The sequence below is a fragment of the Hyperolius riggenbachi genome, chromosome 9, assembly GCF_040937935.1.
Source record: "Hyperolius riggenbachi isolate aHypRig1 chromosome 9, aHypRig1.pri, whole genome shotgun sequence".
Classification (NCBI taxonomy): domain Eukaryota; kingdom Metazoa; phylum Chordata; class Amphibia; order Anura; family Hyperoliidae; genus Hyperolius; species Hyperolius riggenbachi.
Genome location: NC_090654.1, coordinates 251414246 through 251439436, shown reverse-complemented (window position 1 = coordinate 251439436; position 25191 = coordinate 251414246). Strand labels below are relative to the sequence as shown.

The following is a 25191-nucleotide window of genomic DNA, read 5'->3' as shown; positions in this document are numbered from 1 at the left end:
TCATGTTACATACTTTTAATCAACAAAATTGTAATATGCAAATTAGAGGAGTCGGAGTCGGTGGAATCCTAAACTGAGGAGTCGGAGTCTGTGGATTTTTGGACCGACTCCACAGCCCTGGTTCTGTGCCTCTTCTTAAAGTGAACCTGAGACGAGAAACGGCTAATGTTTCATACTTTCCTGGGGCTTCCTTAAGCCCTGTTAAGGCTGCTCGTCCCTCAGTCTCTCTGGGTGACTCCTGTTACCCGCAGTTGTCCCCAAAAGCCTTGCCAAGACGTGCTTCTTTGCACAGCCCGGCCAGACGCGCTCTTGTCCCTGGGAACAATCTGTACCTGCACAGTACTACCATGCAGGCACAGAATGCTCCCAGGGATGGATGCATGAAGGGCTGCTCGGCCAGGCTTTCAGGGACAGTTGCATGTGACAGGAGCCACCCAGGGAGACGGCGAGGGATGAGCATCCTTAACGGGGCTTAATGAAGCCCCAGGTAAGTATTGTACCAGAGACGCTTCTCGTCTCTGGTACTCTATAAGGCCATTGTAGGATATGAGATTGAGCCATCACTTTGCATACAGTACAGGTAGTCCTCGGTTAATGAAAAAGATAGGGACTGTAGGTTTGATCTTAACCTGAATCTGTTCTGAAGTCGGAACATTGTGCCATCTCTGCCCCTGTACCTTCTCTGTGCCTCCCAGTGCATTCAGTGTCCCTCTCTGTGTCACCTCTTCCCTTTGTTCCTGTTTATACAAGTTTAAATGCCATTTTTTTCTTTGATTTTATTTAAAATCAATTTTTGCATACTAAAAGTCCAATTTAAAAAAAAAAAAAAAATTTGGCTTGTTCCCATGGAAACAGAGAATCCATGCCGTTCGCATCGGTGGATCGTTCGTAAGTCGGGGACTACCTGTAGTTAGTTTTGATTACCTAAAGGTAGCCATAAATTTAGTGATTATATTTGTCGATAAGGCAATCAACTCTTTTGGGCGATTCAGTGTGGTTGACTGACTAATGACCCACACACAAGTGATATCCTATGTGATTAACCTTCACTAATCGATGTGACCGATGTTGTGCCTCTATGCTCTAAATGCATAAATGAAGTGGTTAATGAGATGTGTGAACCGCAGCCAATACTTGTGTGATAGACCGATAGCTTCCTTCTGCTCGAACGACGTATTGGCTACTTTTCATCGATTGAGCATACTGGAAACCGCTTAATTAGATACAATTCTCAAGTCGAATTTGGACAACTGTACAACCAAATCGCTAAATGTATAGCTACCTTTAGACAGAAACCAGACCCAGAGATCAGTAGACAGCAAAAGAGAGACAAGAAAGGAAATGAAGAGAAAACAAATGGTTAGCAGAATGCCCAGGTCTGCTTCAACCTATTCAGTAAGGAGTTCAAGGCAAGACTCCCTAGCACTGCAGGGTGGCCCCCCTGAGCGTGTCTCAGTGGCTGCAGCTCTTGAGCGTTTAGAGTGTTATAAGAACCACCCACCACCGTCCTGCTATTTCAGGTTTGCTTTAAAGCAGAACTCAGAACTTACTCTTTGCTGTAAAATAAGCAACAGCATACTAACCTTTAAAGAAAAACATTTGTTACAGCTTATACAAATCCCACAATGAATCTTGTCTACTTTCTTTTTTCATGGAAGCAGACATGTTCACATCCCATGTTTACAAATTAGATGCTCTGCCGTGGCAGAGGAGATTTCTCAGCTGATATAGCTGAGAAATCAGATTATGCTGGCGATTAGTCACATATGAGCAGTGTTCTCCCCAGGCTCTTTTAGCTGGGTGCTCCACCCGGCTAGATTTGGTGACCACCCAGCTGTCATTGGCTCACCTCCTCCTATGCTGTAAGCACAGTTGCCCTGCATTTTCATCTCGCCCTACCCGGCTACTTTTTCATGCCACCCGGCTGGAAAAAAATTCTGGGGAGAACACTGATGAGGGGTAATTAGACAGGCTAAACTTCTGTCCTGTGCAAGAGTTCAGGTCCACTTCAATGCACTCAGAATGGTTGACTAGCTGAAATAGACAAATATGTATCTGGTACATATGTAGGATGAGTTAACACCAATTTAAGAAATTATCTTTTCAATAGTAGGAATTAACATTCTCTTTTCTATTTCAGGCCTGCACCAGCAAGACGGCTGACTCTCACAGGTCCAAATGCGATTGGAGGTAGAGGCCGTGGTGGCATTACGCTACGGTAGGTGATTCCCCCCCCCCCCCCCCCCCCCCCCCACCCCCCGCCTTTTCATTCACTCTTCTCTGGGGTGATGAAACTAGACTTGAAAACTCTTGTACCTATTGCAAGATACAAGAGTACTCCTTAAATTCAGCTCAAATCTCTAACCCCCCCCCCCCCCCATGTATTTTTTTTATAACGGTTGGCCTTTGTGTGCCATTGAGTAGTGTCTGACGTAAGAAGGTGGTGGATACAGTTTACATGTGTTTGGTTTTATCCAAGGATTGAACTTCATCCCAATCAGTAGCTGATGCCCCTTTTCCCATTAGAAATACTTTCTTTTTCTCAAACGGATCATCAGGGGGCTCTTTATGGCTGATATTGTGGTGAAACCCCTCCCACAGTGTCAGGACCATGGTGCTGACATCACACTGTGGGAGCCTTGTTGCATTGTAGGAAATAACCGCTTTTTCCAACTGCCAAAAAAGCAAGCAGCAGCTGCTTCCACTGACATCACCTGCCAGCAGTAAAAATGTCACCATGTGATAAATGTCAGAATGTAAATCAGGGAGAGGAAAGAGTTTATAATGGGCAAACACTGAGTAAGTCATTTATACATTATTATTATTTAGTGTAAAGGTTCTAAGCTGTAAGCAGCCATGACAAGTCTAGGAGTTTTTCTGTCTAGTTGCAATTTCGATTTTTTTTTTTTTTTACTTTCTCAATTTTGTTTCTTTGAATTAAGCTTTAGCACTAAAAGCACTAAATTCACAATGTACAGCAGAGGTCCTCAAACGTTTTGGGTCGAGCGCCGGGTCAAAATACTACAGACAGCTGAGGGGCCGGAGTGTACATAAAATGATGTAGAAGTCTTTGTGGGCCAGACAGTGAAGCGTACCCTGGTGACCACTTGCAGTCCTGTTGGACAGCAGTGTCACCTGATGTGGAATTTGATTGGAAACTAGCAAATTACTGCTTTCTGGTTTTCATGTGGATTGGTGGTGCCAGCACTGCTATTCTATATGCGGACCACCAATATTTAAAGATGTAGCTGACCGCATCTATAAGTAATATATTTTGTGTGTGGAGGGCCGGTAAAAAAGCCTCAGGGGGCCACATTCGGCCCGCGGGCCTTAGTTTGAGGACCACTGAGGTACAGTAACCTTTACAAGCATGCATTGACAGAAAATGACATCATACCATCAAATTGATAGGATGTCATTTTCTGTCATGTTTGTAACGTGCTACAGAACAGGATTCAGAATGTACGGTACTGTGACAGTGTCACCGTGGGAGATGGGGTTAAGTGCAGAACAGAAGTGTCAGATGTGAGGATCCCTCGCCTCTTCATGCAAAGTGTTGGGCGCATTACACTAATCACTACCGCGTTTCCTCCTTGCGTAGTGACATGGAACGCGGCCAACACTTTGCGTGTGAGGCTAATAATTATACGCATGGAACGCTGAAAATTGTAAGCATTAAAAAACTCGCAGTTTTGACGATTAGGAAATTGTCTTATCACAATTTCGGTTTCAAAACGATATATCGTGCAGCCCTTGCCAGGACGCTACCTGTGGGGAATTTTTATATTCTTTACATTTTTTGTGTGGATTTACACCCATAGCAGGAAAGCATGCAGGCATGTATGTTAAGATGGCCTTAGATTGCTTGTCTCACGCTATTGTTGGACCATACTGTATTTATTTTGACAGAAGCACTGTCATCCCTGACAAAGTCCACTACCACCCTGGTGCAGATGTATGACATCCATCAAATGGCAACATAGTGCAGTTTTTTTGGTTTTTTTTTTTTACTTCCACAGTGGGTTCCCTACTGAATGGGTCAGTGTATACTGGCCCATCAAAAACTAGTGTTATTTGATCCATCAGTTTTAAGTCTGCGGAAGTCGGTGTATGTCAATGGGCATCCGCCACACCTGACAATGTCTAAATAGTAAAGCTTGGAACCCACTAGCAGCACTTTTCTAAGCACTTGTGATCTGCTAATGTAATGCACTGTGTCTGATCCCACTTGAGGGATGTGAATTCTGTTGTAAATAAATCCCACATAGCATTTACATAAGCGCTTTTCAAATCACTAGCGCTTAGAAGAGTGCTTTTAGTGGGTTCCAAGCCATACACTGTACAGCCTCAGGGCGCAGTGTAGGAGGGGGTGCACTACTCGGCCAGCTATTATTCCCCTTTTTTTGGGGGGGGGGGGGGGGGGGGTCCTGAGGGATGGAGGGGTGCAATTTGGTTTCTGAGCCTTGGGTGCTGGAGGACCTTGTCCCAACTCTGATGAGATGTTTTATGAGACCTGTTAAACTGTCTGCTGCCTACAATCTCATTAGCATCAGCGAAGGAAAGTGGTAAAAATCTTGTCTTCATTCTTTAATTACTGGACATTAAACTGTTTTCCTTACTTTCCTGAACCAGGCGTGGACTCTCAGAAGGTGGAGGAGGACCCCCAGCCAAACAGCGGGACTTTGAAGGTGCACTGGGCAGGTAAAGGCTTTTATGCATGAAGTCATTAAACTTTAGTCAGGTATTTAAAGCATTCTTAACATAGAGCTTTAAAGTAAATCTCGGGGTACTTTCTTTGGGTGGGGCCTCTGGATCCTAATGAGGCATGCCTGCCCATTTAATCAACCCCCCCCCCCCCCAGCATGCCATCCTCTGCAGCCCAGATCCAGTGCTGGGTCCCCTGGAGAAGCTGCCACCATAATAGTTACATCTGTGAGCCTCGCACAGGTGCAGTGTCAGCTACCCACTTGGCCGATTCGGTCCGCTCTACTGCACAGCACCTGCAAGACAGCTTGCACCTGCACCGTAGAGCGGACCCGATTGAGCTAGGCTATTTCTGCCAAAGCCTATAATGTGCCTGCAGGCTGCTCCAGCCAAGTGGATCTTCAGGGGTTCCTGCGCTGCTTCCCTCTGCTGAGGAGTATGGGTAAGTCTATTTAGGATCCAGAGGCTTCTCCCTTCTGAGGTACTACCCCCTATTGACATTTTTTTTTCCCTCAATGTACATTTTAAAGTAACGCAGGTTGCATCATGGGTTTGCCACCCACTTTTCTCATTTCACTGGAGGACATGGTGTGAATAGTGTAACGTAATACGATGCATTGTCGCTAATCAGATTTGGGCTGTGCAGCTCCTCTTCCTTGTACACGGGCGCGCTATAGCAGACTGAGCTCGCAGTAAGCCGGAGGCTCCGTGCTACTGTGCATGAGTGGGCGGGCTTGTGAGGCTACTGCACGGCCTGACTCGGAGGGGGCCCTCGCTCTGCAACGAGGGGCTGCCATCAAGCGAGGGAAGCCTCAATAGGATCCTGAGGCTTCCCTCTGCAGGGTAAGAACTTCTTTTGAACCCGAGCTTCAGCTCAGCTTCACTTTAATATAGCTTTAAAATACTTTCAACAAGATTGTTAGTGGAATCATAAATTATTGCTAACGTCTCCAAGGCTTGTGCAAGAGTCAGCAGACTCTCTAAACTTTCAGCAACTGGTGTAGACATCCATCTACTGCCTTCTAGGAAGCTGGCATTCCATTAGGTTTATTTCTATAATCTCAATAGCCATGACTGCAGTTCCCAAGCAATAGAGAGAAGAGTTGTACTTCCACCCCCAGTAGGAATGGTGAAGGATGCAAATAATGTAAAGTTGATCTGGAGCACAGACATGGGGTGAAATGAAATACTGTGCATGCGCCTCACAAGCACCTTCGGTTCAAAAGTTACCGACTGAATCTAGTTGCGGCTGCTAGCGGAGTTGATTGGCAAATGGAGCCTATTGGGAGAAAACACATGTGTGAGCTCAGATTACCCCTTTTTTATTTTGCCTCTGTCTTCCTTTAAGACTGGTAGCGTAAAGGTCAAGGGAAAGGGGGGGTTGGGAGGCATGTGTAATAAGTTCACTATAAACACAAGAATTATAAAAATACAAAACCTTTATTAATTATTGTCAAAAAACCCAGAGAGTTACCCCTAAAAACAGACCACACGTCAGCCGCTCGCCAGAACACACCGCACCACAACTCTCTTACATCACCACACACCACCGCTCCTAGTTTGAACCACCTAATGTGGTTAGGGATCCCCAAAAAAAAAAAGGTTCAAAAATAACCGTATCAATCTAGCAAATGATTGGTGTCCTGCTCAGAGAAGGTTAGCATAAGCAAGGTTGTAAGTAGTGCCGTGGAGGCAACAAATGCAGAGTGTTAATTTGCCAGCCAGAAGATTCAGCAGATGACCAGATGCAGTTCAGGTCCAGGAATAGGTAAGGCTTAAGCAAGCAGGGTAGACTGTAGCGGCAGATCCGCATATAGGTCAAACATAGAGTTAGTTCGCAGGTGTATGGATTGCAAGAAAAGCCATATACTGTACCCACTCCGGGCGACGGCACTCTAGGATGGCTGCTTGTGCTCAAGGTTCCTCAACCCACCGCCAGGGCCCAAGGCTAGGGGAGGAACCAGGAAGGAGTCTCACCAAGATCAGATGTTGCTGATGCAGACACGGATTCCCAGGCGTAATTTCCCGCCACTGCTTGTAGTGGCTAGCACTGGACACAGCAGGATCATGAGGTGGCTGTAGCGGACTGGCAGAGAGTAGCGGGGGGGGCAGGCCCGGCAGGGCGGCAGTGCGGTAGCCAAAGTCACGCCAGGTGCCCTGACATGTTTCGCCGGCCACTTCCGGCTTTCTCAAAGGGAGGCGTGACTCATCTCGTCATCATGCGCTGTCTAAATACGCACGACGCCGCCGTCAAAACGGCAGGCGTGCGCGTCATCCCCCTCCCGGACGGGCCAAGAACCAATCGAACACCAGGAGGAGTGGATACAAAGGTAAACAACTCCTGCGTGTAAAACATCACACGCTGATGGTTGGTGGTGAGGGATGGCAAAGGGCCACGGCTGGGGGGGGCCCAGACAGACATCACTCAAACACATAACACACACGATCTGCTCAGGTAATGATTATCACCCACATCACAGCGATACATGTAAATAGCAAAGAAAATTTTTTTATTTTCTTAATTAAATGGAGCCGACGCATGGACACACGAAGTTAGTTAATAAATAATTATGGGACAAAAATGACCCAAACATTGAGTCAACAAGTCCCAAATCAAATAGCATTCACTAAACAAGGAAAAATGTTAGTTATCCAGAAATTCAATTGCGTCATATGTAGCCATGCCGCAGAGGGAGAACCCAAACTAAAGCACGACAAGAGCAATACGCCCACAGACACAGGGCGCACAGAACTAACCGGTAGGAACAGCACCGAGGGAGGGACCGGGATACAGGGAAGGGAGATGAATGTGGATAGCCCACAGTCAATATAGACCCAGGTTAAGTGGGTAAGAATGCTGAGAATCCGATTGAATCATTCAAACCTGGGGGGTCGGTGGCTCCTAATTCAAAAATCCATCGGGATTCTTTTTGAAGAAGCAACCGATCATAGTTGCCTCCCCTAATCGTTGTATGTATACGGTCAAGACCAATGACTCGTAAGCCACGGTAATCGCCCCCATGCATCGTTTTGAAGTGCCTGGCCACAGGTGTAGTGGATGTGATACTCCTAATGTTGGTAAGATGTTCACCAATCCTACTTTTCAAATCACGTCCCGTTTTGCCAATGTAGAAAGCCCCACACTGGCAAGAAAGGAGGTACACCACAAACAGGGTATTGCAATTGACAAAATGTTGCAATCGCCAACGATGTCCATTGGGGAGTACAACTTCCCTCCCAACAGATAGAAATCGACATATACCACATCCACCACAGCTGTATGTGCCAGTCACTCTGCAATGGGGACGTGTGGATTCAATCCCACGGAAATGACTCCTGACTGTAAGGTCCCGGAGGGATGGTGCCCTCTTAAAGGCAATTTTGGGTTCCGATGGCACCAGAGGATTGATTTTAGGATCGTTGATCAGAATGTACCAATGGCGTTCAAAAATACGCGCCATTTCTTTATGTTGAGCGGAATATTTGGTACAAAATCGTATATCCTCACTACCATCTCTCCGAGACCCGCCCCTCATAATCAAAGCCGTGCGATCAGCCGCAGTCGCCCGTTGATATGCCCTTCTCAGGAGATTGTCCGGATATCCTCGCTCCCTAAAACGGGAGCGTAGGTTTGCTGCCTCCATTTCAAAGGTAGAGGCTTCCGAACAATTTCTTTTCACACGGAGGTACTGGCCCACAGGGATACCCCGAATTGTATGTTCGGGGTGAAAGCTATCAGCTCGAAGAAGGGCGTTTGTAGCCGTATCCTTCCTATAGAGACCCGTCGACAGGCGGCCCTGATCATCAATCAATATCCAGGTGTCCAAAAATGGAATTCTGCTGAAATCATAAGTTAGCGTAAAATGTAAGTTCCTCGTGTTACGGTTAATAGCACCCACGAAAGAACGCAAATCACTCAAGGATCCCGTCCAAACGATAAAGATGTCATCGATGTACCTATGCCACATCAAAACGTGGCACAGGTACATCGAGAGACCATCGTCGGCAAAAATCGTGCGCTCCCACTCCCCCAGGTACAGGTTTGCGTAAGACGGGGCACAAGTAGTGCCCATCGCCGCGCCCTGCACCTGGAGGTAGTGTGCCCCGTCAAAAACGAATATATTATTCAGCAACAAGAATCTTAACAGATCAAGTAAAAAAATATTATGTGCCGTCTGTCGCACGTCGAGCTCACCAAGGAAGGTACCCACAGCCGCCACCCCCAAATCATGGGGGATACTAGAGTATAGTGCCTCCACGTCCAAGGCCACCAGAATCGCGTCTGAGGGGACCTGAGTGCCCTCCAATACTTTAAGTAGGTGCATGGTATCCCTGACATAAGAGGGGAGGGCCTGCACATGAGGCTGAAGATGCCGATCAATGTACACACTCACCCTCTCCGTCAGGGACCCACGGCCTGAAACAATTGGTCGCCCAGGAGGGCGCTCCTTCTGCTTATGAATCTTGGGTAGGGCATAAAACGTAGGTGTTATGGGATATAACACTTTCAAAAATTGACTCCCATCTTCCCCAATGATACTGCGCCGCAGCGCGTCATCGATAATGGTAAATAGCTGCTTTTGACATCTGGTGACCCTGGACGCGGAGACACGAACATAACAATCCTGATTCTCAAGAATCTGCAAACACATGTCCCTGTAGGCCAGCACCCCCATTACAACCACATTCCCCCCTTTATCAGAGGGTTTAATCTCCCATCTCGTCTGCGACCCGAGCTCCTCAAGTGCATCCAACTCCTCCGTCGTCAGATTCTGAGCATCAGAGACCCTGCCAGAGAGGCGCATGATGTCTCTCTCTACCACTGATATAAATGTCCGCAGACTGGGGCTGACAGAGAGGGGCGGAAACCGACGAGACCGATTTCTCAATTCCAACTCGTCTAATGATGGTTGATATTGCACTGGTAAGGTATCCGGCAGTGCATCAATGCTGCCAGCAGCCTCATTGATCTCACCGTGGAGATCCATGAGATCAGCAAGGGCCCGTTTATCCTGATCCGATAGAACAATCTGCGGAGGGGGTTGTATATCCCTCTGCAGCGAACCATCGCTTAACAGCTTCATGAGAATTTTACGTCCAAAGATATGTATATCCGTTATTACCTCAAACATATCAAAGTTGTAAGTTGGGCAGAACCCCAGGCCTCTTGACAGGAGTGCATGCATAGGTGCGGAAAGGGCCTCACCAGTGAGATTAATAACTTGTAAATCCTTGTGATCCAATTCAAGTACTGTCGCGTCGGAATCGCCCCTCTCCGTCAGCCCACCTACCCTAAAAAAGGTGAGGACGAGGGTCCCACAGAGGACCCATCGCCATCTCCCTCTCCCGGGCCAGAGTCCGAAACACCACCACATACTGGACCCTTCGGGGCACCCTTGGGGATACGTTTTGTTTCTTTTACCCTTTTTCTGTTGTTAGATCTAGTATCGTATCTTTTGGATCCTTTTGGAGAGGTCTTAGGGTCACCGGCTGCCCCCGAACTCCCACTGACAACTGAGGAGTCGGACTCAGCCACTGACTCTGCCTCTGTTGGAACTTGTATTGGAGCTGGCTTTCCACCTTTTGGTTTTATTGGTCTAGAGGGGCGATACCCCCACCTATAGGCAAACCCAGTTCTATAAGCCACACGATCACGTCCTTTAAGACTGCCCAGATGGCTGCCTCAGGTGATTTCCTGTTAGTATGTGTATAATGCTCTACACCAGAAGGGTCCTGTGATGGCTGTCTATTTTATGCCTGAGCTTAGCACCTTTTTAAACTGTTCAGAAATGGTGAACTTGTTGACCATATTTTTAACCTCCACCTAACCTTTTCCAGGCTGGGCGGGGAGCGTCGGCAGAGGAGAGAGTCACGCCAGGAGAGCGACGCTGAGGATGACGATGATAAAAAGGTATGTTGTTTTGTAAGCGGTTTGTGAGACTGAGAATCTTTTGGCTGCTCTCGATGGTGACTCTGTTGTTTTATATTACAGCCAGCGTTGCAATCCTCAGTCGTTGCTACCTCCAAAGAACGTACTCGCCGAGATCTTATACAGGATCAAAACATGGATGAAAAGGGGAAGCAGAGGTAAGCGCCAGTACTTGGATGAACTAGACGGATTTATAGCCAGTCTGTTTTAATTGTCCTCCAAGATGGCTGAATACTAGCGGGAGCCAGTTCCGCCCCTAAAGGAAACACTTGAAGGACCACTATCACGAAATTTCTAAAAAAAAATAAAAAAAAAAATCCTGGAAAGAATGCTAGTAGAAGGAATTGGTGAACGGTTAAGTATTCGTTAAGAAAAAAAAAATAACCCTGCTGTTTACACATTCACGGCAGCGCGAATGTGACCGATCTTTACTGATGGATAGTTCCTATCTGCTGGCTAAGATTATTAGACTGTACTGCAGGCTTTTCAAGCAGTAAATCTGTCTCCTCCTGTGATGTTAGCCAGGCAGATAGGTAGATAGGTGCTATCTGTTGGTAGAGCTGTCACATTCATGCTGCTGTGAATGTGTAAACAGCAGGGTGATTTTTTTTTTTTTAACTAATTCTTAACCCTTCACTATCCCTTCTAGCATTCTTTCCAGAATACATTTTTTTTTTTTTTTTTTTTTTTTTTAGAAATTTCACAATAGTGAACGATCATTTTTACCCTATATAACCTTTTCCCAATCCACCTCAGTTTAGTTGTTTTTCCCACCAAGGAAAAATGCGGTCATGGGGCAGGTGAGCTTGTTGGTACCTACCTCCAACGGTTTCGCTTTCCCTTCTCTCTGTGTAGCTGCCACTATTCCTGTGTGTTGAGCAGTTCTTATGCTCTACAAGTGGGCAAAGCCACAATCTCACTTGAATTGTTCGAGGCGAAGCCTCACTATAGCCGGCTGAATATACCAGTTTGCATGGGGGTTTATTCTTTTAAAAATATACTGAGAATTCGGTGGGCCTTGGGGGATCCTGAAGGTGCAGTATGCCACTCTTTACTTCTCTTTATTTCTTGCTTTTCTTCTTTTTATACATTTTTATATATTTGCCTCATGCACCCATCTGTCTCTCTTGGGGTACTAGGCTCTTAAGCCCCATCTACACGATACAATTCCACGTGCGATCGATCAAATTCAATTGGATCGATTAAATCAGACATGTCCGATCGGGACTCAATCGATAGTGTGGTGGATTTTTTTTGCATTGATAGCTAACCAAACTCTATCACACTATCGGTTGAGTCCCGATCGGACATGTCGGAATTAATCGATCCAATCGAATTTGATCCAATCAAATTTGATCGCATGTGGAATTGTATTGTGTAGATGGGGCTTTAGATCTCTTATAGGAACCCTGTAGTGAAAGGGCTATGGATGCTGCCATATTACATTTAAAGAATGACAGTTGCTTACTGTCTTCCTGGCCCTTTTGGCTGCAGTAGTGTGTGATTGAATTTCTGATAGAAACGCAGATAACATATACGTAATTTGGTAATGGGAAGAGAAGATTAAGGTTTGCAATGGGGACTTTGTGTTTCACTGATGGCTGTCAAGGCTTTCATAATTTTTTTTTTATTTTTTTTTTAGAAATCGGCGAATATTTGGCCTGTTGATGGGAACGCTTCAAAAATTCAAGCAAGAGTCAAATGTTGCTTCAGAAAGAGTAAGTAACTTTATATTCATGAAATGCTGGGTTGCCTAGCTTGTATTTTCTGAACCATATCCCCCCTCTTATGATGTCACAGTGCAGCTAAACTAGTCTGCACTGTGGCATCAACAAGATAGTAGGATTTTTAAGTAAGTCTGCAAGTGATGTAGTGTATTACCATATGCTGTAGAGGAGACGGCCTTGCCGGTTCAGCCTTCTGTAAAGTCTGAGCAGTGACCTGGACTACACTTAATTTTCTCTAAAAATAACTGTTGGTAGTTTGATAGTACTGTTTTACTTTTTGGCAGATTTAACCACTTAAGCCCAAAGGGTTGTTTATTTTTTGCATCTGAGCAACTTTCACCTCCCATTCATTTGCCAATAACTTTATCACTACTCATCACAATGAATGGATCTATATCTTGTTTTTTCCCGCCACCAATTAGGCTTTCTGTGGGTGATACATTTTGCTGAAAATGAATTTATTCTAAATCCATTTTATCAGGAATATTATGAAAGAAATGGAAAAAAATCATTATTTCTCAGCTTTTGGCCATTATAGTTTAAAATTCATACATGCTACCATAATTAATTCCCATGTACTTTATTTGCCAATTTGTCCTGCTTATTACACCATTTAAATGATGTCCCTATCACAATATATGGCGCCGATATTTTATTTGGAAGTAAAGGTGCAATTTTTCAATTTGCGTCCATCACTCTTTACAAGCCCATAATTTTTTTAAAAAATATAATATACTCCTTTCACATGCATATTTATAAAGTTCAGACCCTTAGGTAACTTTTTTTTTTTTTTTTTTTTTTTTTTTTTATTGTACATTTTTTTTTTTTTTTTTAATTAAAAATTGTATGTGGGTAATTTTTGGTGTGGGAGGTAAACAGTTTTATTTTTTATGTAAAAAAGTGTATATGTCTAAAGGAAAATGTATGTGGGTGTAGTTTTACTATTTGGCCACAAGATGGCCACAGTCAAATAGTCCTGGGAGCGATCGAGCTCTCTCCCAGGAAGAAGAAAGACACGGAACTTTTTGGTACGCAGAAAAGCTGCAGCGTCTAGAGAGACGCCGTCGGCTTTTCTCCGGGGGGATGCGATCGGTGAAAGGGAGCTATAATCCCTTTCACTGTTCACACGGCTAACGGCAGGTAGCGGGAGCGCGCACGGGGGGGGGGGCCGCAGGAGTGCGCGCGACCCGCGGGAGTGCACGCAGCCTAACTGGACGAGAAATCTCGTCCAGTTAGGCTTAAGTGGTTAATGAACCTCTATTGCAAAAAAAATTTGAAAATACTTAAACACTTTAAGTACCCCTGACCTGGTCCCTGATACTTTTAATATATTTTGCTCCTGGAGCTGTGTGGCTAACACACAGCACCACCCTCCCACCTCCAGCTCCCGCATTCTGACAACAAATATGTGCGGTGAAGGGAAGTGGCAGCTCTTCCTCCCCTTTGCCCGTCTTTAGCCCCACTCCTTCACTCACCGATGTAGCTTCCCATGTGAATCGCTGCAAACAGCGTGCTGGGGAGCTGCGCGGTGTGCAGTCTTGTGTTGAGGTGTGAAGGATATCCGAAACTCAAATACCACAAAATCGCACTCATCGGCAGAGCTGTGGAGTCGGTGCAAAATCATCCGCCTCCTCATTTTACTGAAACCTCCGAATCCAGGTACCCAAAATTGCTCTGACTCCTACTCCACAGCCCTGCTCCATGCAGTTCCCCTGCATGCTGTGTACACAGAATAATAAGGGTAACTGTAGTGGCGAGTGGAGGGGGCTTGAATTATGGAAGGACAGAGGGGAGTAAGAACTGCCACTTCCTCCCCTCACATTCGACCTGCCTCAGTCGAAGATTACGACTGAGCGTAACGGGGCTACAGGGGACACGGGGGGGGAATTGTGCTGTTAGTCACTAGGCCTGAACGATTTTAGGAAAAAATTGAATTAAGCAATTTCTGTCTGATATTGCGATTTTGATTCGATTCACAATTTCCTTCATATCAAGCTTTGTTCCCCCTGTCTCTTTGTGCCCCCTTTGCCTCTTTATGCCTCCTGGCTCTCTTGCCTTTTTTGTCTGTGCCCGCTCTGTTTCTCTCTCTCTCTCTCTCTCTCTCTCTCTCTCTCTCTCTCTCTCTCTCTCTCTCTCTCTCTCTCTCTCTCTCTCTCTCTCTCTCTCTCTCTCTCTCTCTCTCTCTGTGCTCCCTCTATGTCTTCTGTGTCTCTCTGCCTCCTCTGTCCCTCAAGCTGCATCAGTTCTGGACATAGCTTCCAGCACGAGTCCAGCGATGCCAGTCTATCCACTTTGCCTCCTGCAGGCTCTAATGCACAGAATACTTCCTGCATGTCATGTGACATACAGGAACCTGGAGCTTTGCCAAGCACAAGAGCCGGCAGACGGCGATAGAGGACGGACAGCTCTATGTCCAACGCTGCGGGCCACACGCGCCGGGGCTTTGTGGAAGTTTGAAGCCACTTCTTCAAACTTCCCCCATGTGGAAATTACGTTATTGCGATAATCGCCGAAATTGTCATCTTGGTGATTGCTATTTTGGTCTAAATTCGATTTATCTTTCAGGCCTATCAGTCACACAGCACCAGTAATAACACATAATAAAATAATCTGGGGAGAGGGAACCAGGTCAGAGGTGCTTTAAATAAAAGGTACATTTCTCCCAGAGTAAAATTACTTTTCTCCTATGTGGCTGTCACTTACAGTAGGTAGTAATCTGACAAAACTGACAGGCTAAGGACAAGCCCATCTCCTCGTTGGGGGAGTCTGTTTTCTTTCTTTTCAAAAGCACTTGGTGAACGTCACTTGCTCAGTCCAACTGCCGGAATAGTGTGTGAACAGGTAGAGGGAGCGACCTGCATCACCTTTCCAGGGAGTGCTTTCGTAAAGACTAAATTACTGAGACTCCCGCAGGAAGGGAAGACTAGTCAAAAACCTGTCAGTTTCATCAGATTTCTACTAACTACTGTAATAGACGGCATAGGTGAAAAGTAATTTATAGCTCATTTTTTCTCTGGAAGAAACATACTTATTTGTATGTGTTTACAGGCTTTTTTTTTTTTTACAGTTTATTCATATAAGTGGTCATCTAAGAAAAGGTCTGCTTTTAGTAAAAGCCAGAAATTGTTGCTGGGCTGTCCTTATAATCTGTCTTTTTTTTTTACTTTAGCAAAAGCGACGACTAGAAATTGAGCAGAAGCTCGAGGTGCAGGCAGAGGAAGAGAAGAAACAGGTGGAGAATGAACGGCGAGAGCTGTTCGAGGAAAGACGTGCCAAGCAAACAGAGCTGCGACTGCTGGAGCAGAAGGTTGAGCTGGCACACTTGGTGAGTGGATGGTTCTCAGTCTCTTTACAGTATTTCACTTCCGCTTGTACATTTTCTAAATGTATTTTCTTTAATGCATCTTCCAGCAAGAAGAGTGGAATGAACACAACATAAAAATTATCAAGTTTATCAGAACCAAAACGAGACCCCACCTGTTCTATATGCCAAGCAGGATGTGCCCACCGACACACAAATTATTAGAGGATTCGCAGAAAAAAATGAACAGTAAGTGTTTTTGTTTTTCTTCCCTTCCTAGGTCTGTGTTTTTTTGTAACCCATTGAAAAGAATTTCCACGCATGTTCAATAGTTTACCCCAAGCTATAGAAATAATTGAAATTTTCTTATAATCCACTGTGAAATGACTTCCATAGTATATATTGCCCCCTTACTTTAATTGTTTCCAACAGTTTTATCTAGGTTTATTCCATGGTGTTTCAAAGCAAAACTGTACGTAGTGTACCAGAGACTATGAAATAGTAAAAAACAATACTTACCCGTGGCTTCCTCCACTCCACCCCCGGTGTAAAATACTCACCGAGCCTCCCGCGATGTTTAGTAGCCTTCCAGAAGCTCCTAGTAGCTTTCTAGCTTCCTCAATATACGGCACACCGGGAACTGTGCGCGGATGCTGTAAAGCCGACAGGAGCTTCAGCAAAGCTACAAGACGTCGCTGGAGGCTCGGTGAGTATTTAATAGCCTGCAACCCCCGCTCCCCCCCAAAAAAACCCCTTAAATTATAGTCCCCGTTATCCGCTCAGGCGTGCCGGTGAGTTGAGACTTCCTGTTGCCTGCGTTCCGAATAACGGGGACTTTGCTGTACATTTGAAGCCAGACATGGAGCAAACATGGCAGCTTATATGTAGGGATGGTCAAACTTATGTCACCAACTCTGAATTTGCATGTGTTTCTTTCTCAAGGCAGAGTGCTGTACTTATCCATTGCTAGGCTACAGTGATTCTGTTATGGACGGGGGTATAGAGATAAAATGGATATACTATATTCTTTCTCTATCTATACCAAATGTGATTTTGTTAATTGGTAGGATTGCAAAAGCTTTGGTAAGCAGTTTAAATTGACAGCTGATTTACAGGACGTCTGAAGCCTTTTTTTTTTTTTTTTTTAAATAGATGCTCTTCTTTGGAAACACTTGGGTTTCTGAAGACAGGCCGCTCCTTACTGCGTCCGCGCGCGCTCTCTCTCGCGTGCTCGCTCTCGCGCTCTCTCTCCCGCTCTCTCTCTGTACAGAGCCGTCTGTCTTCGGAGGCCCAAGTGCTTCCGAGGGTATGAGGAAGACCGGCAGGTGAACGGGAAGCAGGGTTCTCCCCAGAAATTTTTTTTCAGCTGGGTGGCATGAAAAAGTAGCCGGGTGGAGAAGTAAGGGCCCTTTTCCACTAGGAAGTGTGATCGCAATTGCGCTGCGATCACGCAACCTACAATTTACGCTGCCCGTGATTGCTCCATATAGCTGCTGGGAACAGTGCACAATTGCCCAACAATTGTGATTCTGAAAAATACGACGCATGCTAGTGGGATATGAGCACCGTGATTTGCATGATATAACAATGCTCATCAAAACGGCTGCGATCTGCTTTCTGAAGCTGATCACGGCTATTGGAAAAGGGCCCTAAGGTCATGCTGTGTGGAAAAGGAGGGTTAGTGGATAAGTATGTCAGGCTGGTGGGTTGGGTAAGTGGGTAGGTAGGTAGGTCAGGCTGGTGTCTAGTGAGGTAGGTCAGATTGGTGGCTAGTGTGGTGGGTAGGTCAGGCTGGTGGGTAGGTGGGTGGTCAGGCTGGTGGCTAGTGGGTTGGGTAAGTGGTCAGGCTGGTGGCTAGTGGGTTGGGTAAGTGGTCAGGCTGGTGGCTAGTGGGGTGGGTGGTCAGGCTGGTGGCTAGTGGGGTGGTGGTCAGGCTGGTGGCTAGTGGGGTGGGTTGGTAAGTGGTGAGGCTTGTGGGGTCGGTAGGTGGTCAGGCTGGCGGGCTTAGTGGTTAGGCTGGCGGGCTTAGTGGTTAGGCTGGCGGGCTTAGTGGTTAGGCTGGCGGGCTTAGTGGTTAGGCTGGTGGGCTAGTGGGGAGGAGGTGCAACTTACCTCGGCTCCGCCCCCCGGAGTAGATACAGCGTCACTGGCTCCTCTCTCAAACCCCCAGCGTCATCGGCGATTCGGGGGGGGGGGGGGGGGTGCACTTCAGCGTGTCTCGGATGCCCACAAGTGCAGAAGCTGGAGTATGACCTCTATCCCCCCTCCCTCTTCCCCCGCTCAACCAGCTCCTCTGACAGTAGATTCAGCATTACTGGCTCTGCACTGTCTTGAACGCCTAGATCTCTCCGATGCTGCGTACACTAAAACAGGAAGTAGTATGTGCAGCATCTCGGAGAGAGGACAGGACAGTGTGGATCAGGCAGCTGGCTTGTGCTCTAGCGTTCAAGACAGCGCAGAGCCAGTGACTCTGAATCTACCGCCAGAGGAGCTGGTTGAGCGGCGGTAGAGGTAGGGGGGATAGAGGTTGGACTTCAGCTTCTGCACTTGTGGGCATTCCCCTACTCCACACTGCTTGTGGCTGAGACACGCTGCCCCCAGCCGAATCGCCGATGACACGCCAGCCAATCAAACCCTCAGCACAGACTATTGGCAGCCGGGCGGGGATTGAAAACACCTGGGTGGCCCGCCCACCTAAATAGCCCTGGGGAGAACACTGCGAAGGCTCTGTAGGACCCAGAGCCTTCCCTTTCCTTAGGTATTTGTTTTTTTTTTTGTTTTTAAAGGCTTCAATTCACTTTAACATGGGAATAAATAGCCTAAAATAAGTGTTTTTTTATGTTAAACATACAAATAGCTTGTTTGTTCAATCCAATTTATTTCTTCTCTCCTTTAGATATCTTTGAAAATAGAAAAACTGAATTTGCTGAGCAATTAAACAAAATGGAAGCTAGGCCAAGACGGCAGTCTGTGAAAGAAAAAGATCACGAAAAGAAGCACGACGTCGATAATGAAGAACAGAAGGAGGATCGAGAAGATGGTAAGGTGGCTCGACATGAGAGAGTTGAGGAGACAGGTAACCTGCCTAATGACATAGAGATGGAGGATACCTTTGAGGAAGAGAAGGATGTTATTGTGAGGGAGGTAGAAATAGTACAGGAGACTAGCCTTATGGAAGATGGTGAAGATTCCAAGGTTGAGGAAAAGATTGAGGAAGAGGGTAGAGTTGAGGTGGAAGAGCCCCAGGCTAGTCCCAGGGAGGAACAGGAAGTTGAGATGGAGGAGGAAGTAAAGGAAGAGGAGGAGCATAAAGATAGTATGGATGAGGATCATCAGGAAGTTGTAGATACCAGTCAGTCAGGTGGTCTGGAAATAGCTGAAGACAGTAACCATAGTAAGGAAGTAGAAAGTGAAGAGCGAGTTGAAGAACAGTTGGAAAACAAAACTGATGAGATTGAGACAGAAAAAATAGATGAGCCAGAACCTGAAACAGAGCCTGAATCGACAGAAAGGCGGGAGACTGAACGGGAGCCAGATTTAATGTTCCGTCCACCTCTTGACTATGAGCCTCAGACCAAGCTGGATCCACACTATAGCGTGTTAGAGGAGGAGGAGCGAGTGGCAGAAAAAGATGAAAGTACAGTGATAGCTGAAAATTCTTCTGAGGCTGTGGTAGAGCAGCCTCCTGTCAGTTCCCCAGACCACAAAGAGAAGAGGAGTAGGGGCAGGACCAAAAACAAGATGAAGAGCAGGAGCCGTAGTAGCAGCAGCAGTAGTTCTAGCAGCAGTTCCAGTTCCAGCAGTAGCGGAAGCAGCTCTAGTAGCAGCAGTAGCCGCAGCAGTTCAAGCAGTAGCAGCAGCAGTAGTGGGAGCAGCAGCAGAGACAGCAGTAGCAGCAGTAGTAGTAGCAGCAGTGAAAGTCGAAGCCGGAGCAGAGGTAGAGGTCATGTCAGAGAGGAGAAACGCAGGAGGAGCACAGAGCGAAAGCGAAGAGATGCCTCAGGAGTAGAGAGGAGTCACAAGTCATCTTCAAAAGTCAGTAGCAGAGACTCCAAAGGATCCAAGGACAAAGGCTCATCACGGTCTGATCACAAGAGGACAAATGCAGAAGGTAGCCGGTCTGCAAAAAGACCCTCAAGAAGTGAGAGAGATCGTAAATCAGACAGGAAAGACAAAAGGCGTTGACAGATGCGCTGTTAATGAACTGTAGTTGCTGCCTGGTGCTCCCGCAACAATAGCATGGTACTAATTGTTTGGGAAAGCACAGAGACCTTTTTATTTTTATTTTAATGACATATTTTTTGTAATTTGTTGGTTTGAGAGATGTAAGCTCAGATCTCTAAATAAAAACCATGCCGGGTTTTTCTCCCCTATCTTTGCCTCTTTATTTGCTTGATCTTACTTTGATCATTTTGCCAGTTTGGGCAGTTATACATAATAAAATTTAAATCCTAAATCTAATGTCTCCTTTTTTGTTAACCTTAGGTGAGAGCAGGGTGTGGTTAGATCCATCATCTTTGTTATTTCTATCTGTGTCTCAAGTGGGGAAGACCTATATATATTTTTTTCTCATTTTTCTGGCATTGTAGCACAGTGAGTGAAACAGGACATTAGCACAGTAGGTTTTCAGACTGCTGTATTAATAAAAACCACTTGAGGACCAGAGCAATTTTCTCTGCCCATTCATTTCTTATTTACTTGCATAGACGAATATTTACGGCCCTGGAGCATCAAGTGGTCACAAGAAAAGAAGGTTGTCGCACTGCGCATTACGTAACATGTGCATTGTAACGTGTGTGCTGCAGTGCATACTGCAAGTGTTGGAACACATAATTACATAGCCGGCCCAATGTTAAAGCAATGCTAATCTATTGGCCATCTCATGCTCATCTATTGAAAACGCACTGCATCCAGAGTTCAAGGGAACCTGAAGCAAGAGCGATATGGAGGCTGACATATTTATTTCCTTTTAAACAATACCTGTGGCTATCCTGCTGATGTATTTGGCTGCAGTGTTGTCTGAATCACACACCTGAAACATTCATGCAGCTCATCCCGTTAGACATCTGATCTGCATGCTAGTTCAGGGTGTGTTGCTAAAAGGATTGGAGGCAGTGGATCAGCAGGACAGCCAGGTAACTGCCCGTATTTAAAAGGTAACAAAAGTGGCAGCCTCACTATACCTGTCACCTCAGGCTCCTGTTAAAGGATACCTGAAATTACATGAGATAGACATGGGTGTGTACAGTGCCTAGCACACAAATAACTATGTTGTGTTCCTTTTTTTTTTTTTTTCTTTCTCTGCCTGAAAGCGTTAAATGTCTGGTATGTAAGTGGCTGACTCAGTCCTGACTCAGACAGGAAGTGACTACAGTGTGACCCTCACTGATGAGAAATTCCCCTTTTTATCGCTTTCTTGCTCTCTGAAGCCATTTTCTGCCAGGAAAGTGTTTTATAATTGGAATTTCTTATCAGTGAGTGGCACATTGTAGTCACTTCCTGCCTGAGTCAGGACTGGGTCAGCCACTTGCATACTTGATATTTAACTCAGACAGAGAAAAAAAGAACACAGCATAGTTATTTGTGTGCTAGGCACTGTACACACATCTAACTCATCAAGTCACATGTCACTTCGGGTATCCTTTTAAAGAGACTATTCAGTGTAAAATAAATATTCTATGGATCCTCTTCTCGGATAGTTATAATCACTTGCCTGGTCTTTTTCCTCTAGCTCACTCCCTGAGCCCCATGTCCGCTGGTTTCCACTTTCCAGGCGTAGCCTTGCCCCCATTCAGAAGAGTGCCAGGGCATTTTCTGTATCAGAGATGGAGTGCTGCAGCATTTCTCTGAAAGGAGGCAGGGCTGCACTCGAAGTTGGAAGACAAAGGGCTCGAGGAGTGAGATAAAGACCCAGCAAGAGAACTTTATCTGAGAGGATTAGTAGAAAGTAAAAAAGAAAACTCTATTAGTTACAACACAGTGATGTGGACATGCCGAAAAACCTTTACGGGCAGTGATTTCACATGTAGTAGTAATGAGCAACACACATAGTGTGAACAGTGTACCTGTGTTTTTTACCTCCTTGCCTGTTGCCTCACAAGCAGCGAGCAAGTCAAATTCTCCTCACTGTGAACCCAAATAGCAAGAACTCTTAGCAGATTTTGACACTTCCTTTCTGAATTCTAAATGGTTTGGGTTCTGTTAGGCTTTATATGCCCACTTCTGCAATATTTTGTACAGATATGTATAGGTTTTAATTTGCATTTAACTTTGGTATAATTGTAGACAACCCCCATAGTTTTTAGTTCAGATCCCTTCCTTAACCTAAAATGCACTTGTTCTACCAGTGACCCAGCCCTTTTTAAAAGTACATCTGAAGTGAGAGGGGTATGGAGATTGTCATCTTCATTTGCTTTAAAGGATACCCGAAGTGACGTATGACATGATAGACGTGTATGTGCAGTGTCTAGTACACAAATAACTGCTGTGTTCCTTTTTTTTTTTCTTTGCTGCCTGAAAGAGTTAAATATCAGGTATGTAAGTGGCTGACTCAGTCCTGACTCAGACAGGAAGGGACTACGGTGTGACCCTCACTGATAAAAAAAAAATTCCCTTTTACCTCTCTTGCTCTCAGAAGCCATTTTCTGATAAGTGTTTTATAGTTGCAATTTCTTATCAGTGAGGGTCACACTGTAGTCACTTCCTGTCTGAGTCAGGATTAAGTCAGCCACTTACATACCTGATATTTAACTCTTTCAGACAGAGAAAGAAAAAAAGGAACACAGCATACTTATTTATGTGCTGGGCACTGTACATACACATATCTATCTCATCATGTCACATGTCACTTCGGGTATCCTTTAAATCACCAGTTGCCTCTCATCCTGGTAGGGATAGTCAACGAGATGCAAATTTAGTTGATACAGGATTATGCAAATTTATGCAGCGTGAAAATGGACCAGTCCAATTTTACCACAGCAGGATTGGTTCATTTCCAAGCTGCATATATTTGTATAATGCATCAACTTAAAATTATGTGCATCTCATTGACTATCCCTACTTTTTGGCATCAGTACTGTCTGAATCGCACACCTGAAACAAGCTTGCAGCTAATCTAGTCAGACGTCAGTCAGAAACACTTGGTCTGCAAGCTTGTTCAGGGTCTATGGCTAAAGGCAATTGGAGGGCTATAAGAGCAGGACATCCAGACAATGTGCATAGATTAAATGGAAATGTCAGCCTCCATATCCCTCTCACCTGGTGTGCTTTAAGAAAAGGGCATCCTTTCAGCTTTTTTTCACCTACACTCATGACTACATGGTTAGATCTGTATCTGTAGGTTAGATCTGTATGGCGCACTACACTAGAGATAGTCAGTGTCATGCTAATGATTTTGGCTTTCGTGTTGTTTTACCTGGAAACTAAACCAGTCCAAATCGGCAGGAAGTTGCTTTCATCGTCCCAGTTCCAAGCTGGTTTAAGTTTGCATGCAAGCTGAGAAAGTGAGCAGGGCACTGACCATGTGTACACGACCGTATGCAGAACTTAGTGCATGATTGGTCTTAGGAATGCAGCCGCCAGCTTACAATGGAACAAAGTTTATTCTAAATGAGCCACTCTTACAGCAGACTGATTCAGGTGACCCTTCAAGGAGGGATCACTCTACAGACACTGATCAGCTACTGCTCTGTGGAGAGGAAAGGTATTAGAGGAAGGTGGGAGGGGTTGGCCTGCTGCTGGGATAACAATTGCAGCCAACCAGTAATGATCAGTCTATATGGATTTATACATTTTCAACAACTCCTGTTTTAACCCATGCCATTACTGGCCAGGGAAAAAACACAGCTTTTATTTATCAAATAAGAACAATAAATGCCCAGAGAAACTAGTGATTCTTATTTCTTGGACTAAGGTTACTTAGTAGTAAGCTAACTGCAGTGTGTAGTGATCTGTTACACTCACCACTGATATTGTAATCAATTTTCTACCTTATCCCTTGCTGTATCATTTTTTTTTTTTTTTTAAACGGGTACAGAGTAGTTCTTGTGTTAAAATATTTAAAATGATTCTCCCCCTAAGGAGGTTTGTCAATGATAATGGGGGGGTTGCAGGTTTGAAATGTCCAGTGACCATGTCCCTCCCCGCTAGTGCCTGTCAGGAGATGTCATTGATAAGTTTACCGTACATCTCCAGGCAAAAGATAATTTTCAAGAATATTAAGTTACAAGATAATTCATGTAGCACTTATACATGCCATACCACTTTTCTTTCATTTTTTCTTGAGTTGCTGGATCTTAAAGGACCCTGTCAGTAGTTTACCTATGGGAGTTTCTATTGCAAATTATCTTTGTCGATTTCAACTTTATTCAAATCCTGCTTCACTACTTGTTAAATCACTGGCCTGGAACAGGCTTTATAAGGCAAGTCGTTAATACATCACTGTCTGCATGCTCGTTCCTCTTCAAGGACTCAGTGTAGTGAAAGCAGGGCCTAGTCCAATTCTAGGGCAAGATCTTGCAGAGTGTGTTGTTTCAGAGCCGTTAGGTGTGCTACAATTGCCGTGTTGCTGGATTTGGTCTGGGCAGCATCTCAGGGTGATTTGCGTTTCTCAGCAAATGAAAGAGGTGTGTATGTACGGATCCCTTTGTTAATGAAACCTGTTTGGAATATGGTATATTTAGTCTGAAAATAAAATCTCTGGCGTAACCAGAATATTTTGTCAGCAATGTATGTGTATTACGATTTTGTACAATCAGTTGCAGCTGTTCAGTTATGTGCAAATAAATTCATTTTTTCAGTAGTGCTAGTCTCTTTCCATTTGTTCTCAGGTTGATAAAGGCTGTCATTCTGTTGCCTCCTTTAACGTGAACCTGAGGTGGAGGTGAGAGGGATATGAAGGCTGCCATATTTATTTCCTTGTAAACAATACCAGTTGCCTTGCAGCCCTGATCTATTCGGCTACAGTAGTGTCTGAATTACACCAGAAACCAACATGCAGCTAAACTTGGCAGTTGTGGCAATATTGTTAGAAACGCCTGCATTTGCTTGTCAGGGTCTATGGCTGAAAGTTTTTTAGAGGCAGGGCAGCCAGGCAACTGATATTGCTTAAAAGAAAATATATATGGCAGCCTCTATAACGCTCTCACCTCAGGTTCACTTTAAATAAAACTGTTCTGAGTCTAAAGTTTTTATATAAAAGATGTATTTCTCTAAAGCATCTTGTATAACACATCCATTAACTATATCTTACCACACAAATGGTAACATTACTTGTGGTCAGGATAATAACAAATGGCCCATTGGCATTTAGAATCTCAGATCTCCACTCTAAGGCCCAGTGCACACCAAAACCGCTAGCAGATCCTCAAAACACTAGTTTTTTGGAGCAGATCTGAGCAATTCTAGGCTCGTTTAGGGAAATTTTCTAAACATGCCTAGCGTTTTTGGGAGCGTTTTTGTGAAGTTGTTGCAGTAAAAGCTGTTACTGAACAGCTTCTGTAACAAAAACGCCTGGAAAACCGCTCTGATAA

At 45.1% G+C, this 25191-nt stretch overlaps 1 protein-coding gene across 1 annotated transcript in view; it reads left to right on the top strand.

Annotated features, from left to right (window-relative positions):
* The window catches only part of PNN (pinin, desmosome associated protein), a 32733-nt gene extending 12699 nt beyond the window's left edge, over positions 1–20034 (top strand). The window contains exons 2-9 of the mRNA XM_068254287.1: positions 2141–2218; positions 4633–4701; positions 10543–10615; positions 10697–10791; positions 12276–12351; positions 15530–15685; positions 15772–15910; positions 18558–20034. Coding sequence (XP_068110388.1) covers positions 2141–2218; positions 4633–4701; positions 10543–10615; positions 10697–10791; positions 12276–12351; positions 15530–15685; positions 15772–15910; positions 18558–19846 — 1975 coding nt within the window. The 3' untranslated portion in view covers positions 19847–20034. The remainder of the gene's footprint in view (positions 1–2140; positions 2219–4632; positions 4702–10542; positions 10616–10696; positions 10792–12275; positions 12352–15529; positions 15686–15771; positions 15911–18557) is intronic.
* Positions 20035–25191: the final 5157 nt, after the last annotated feature.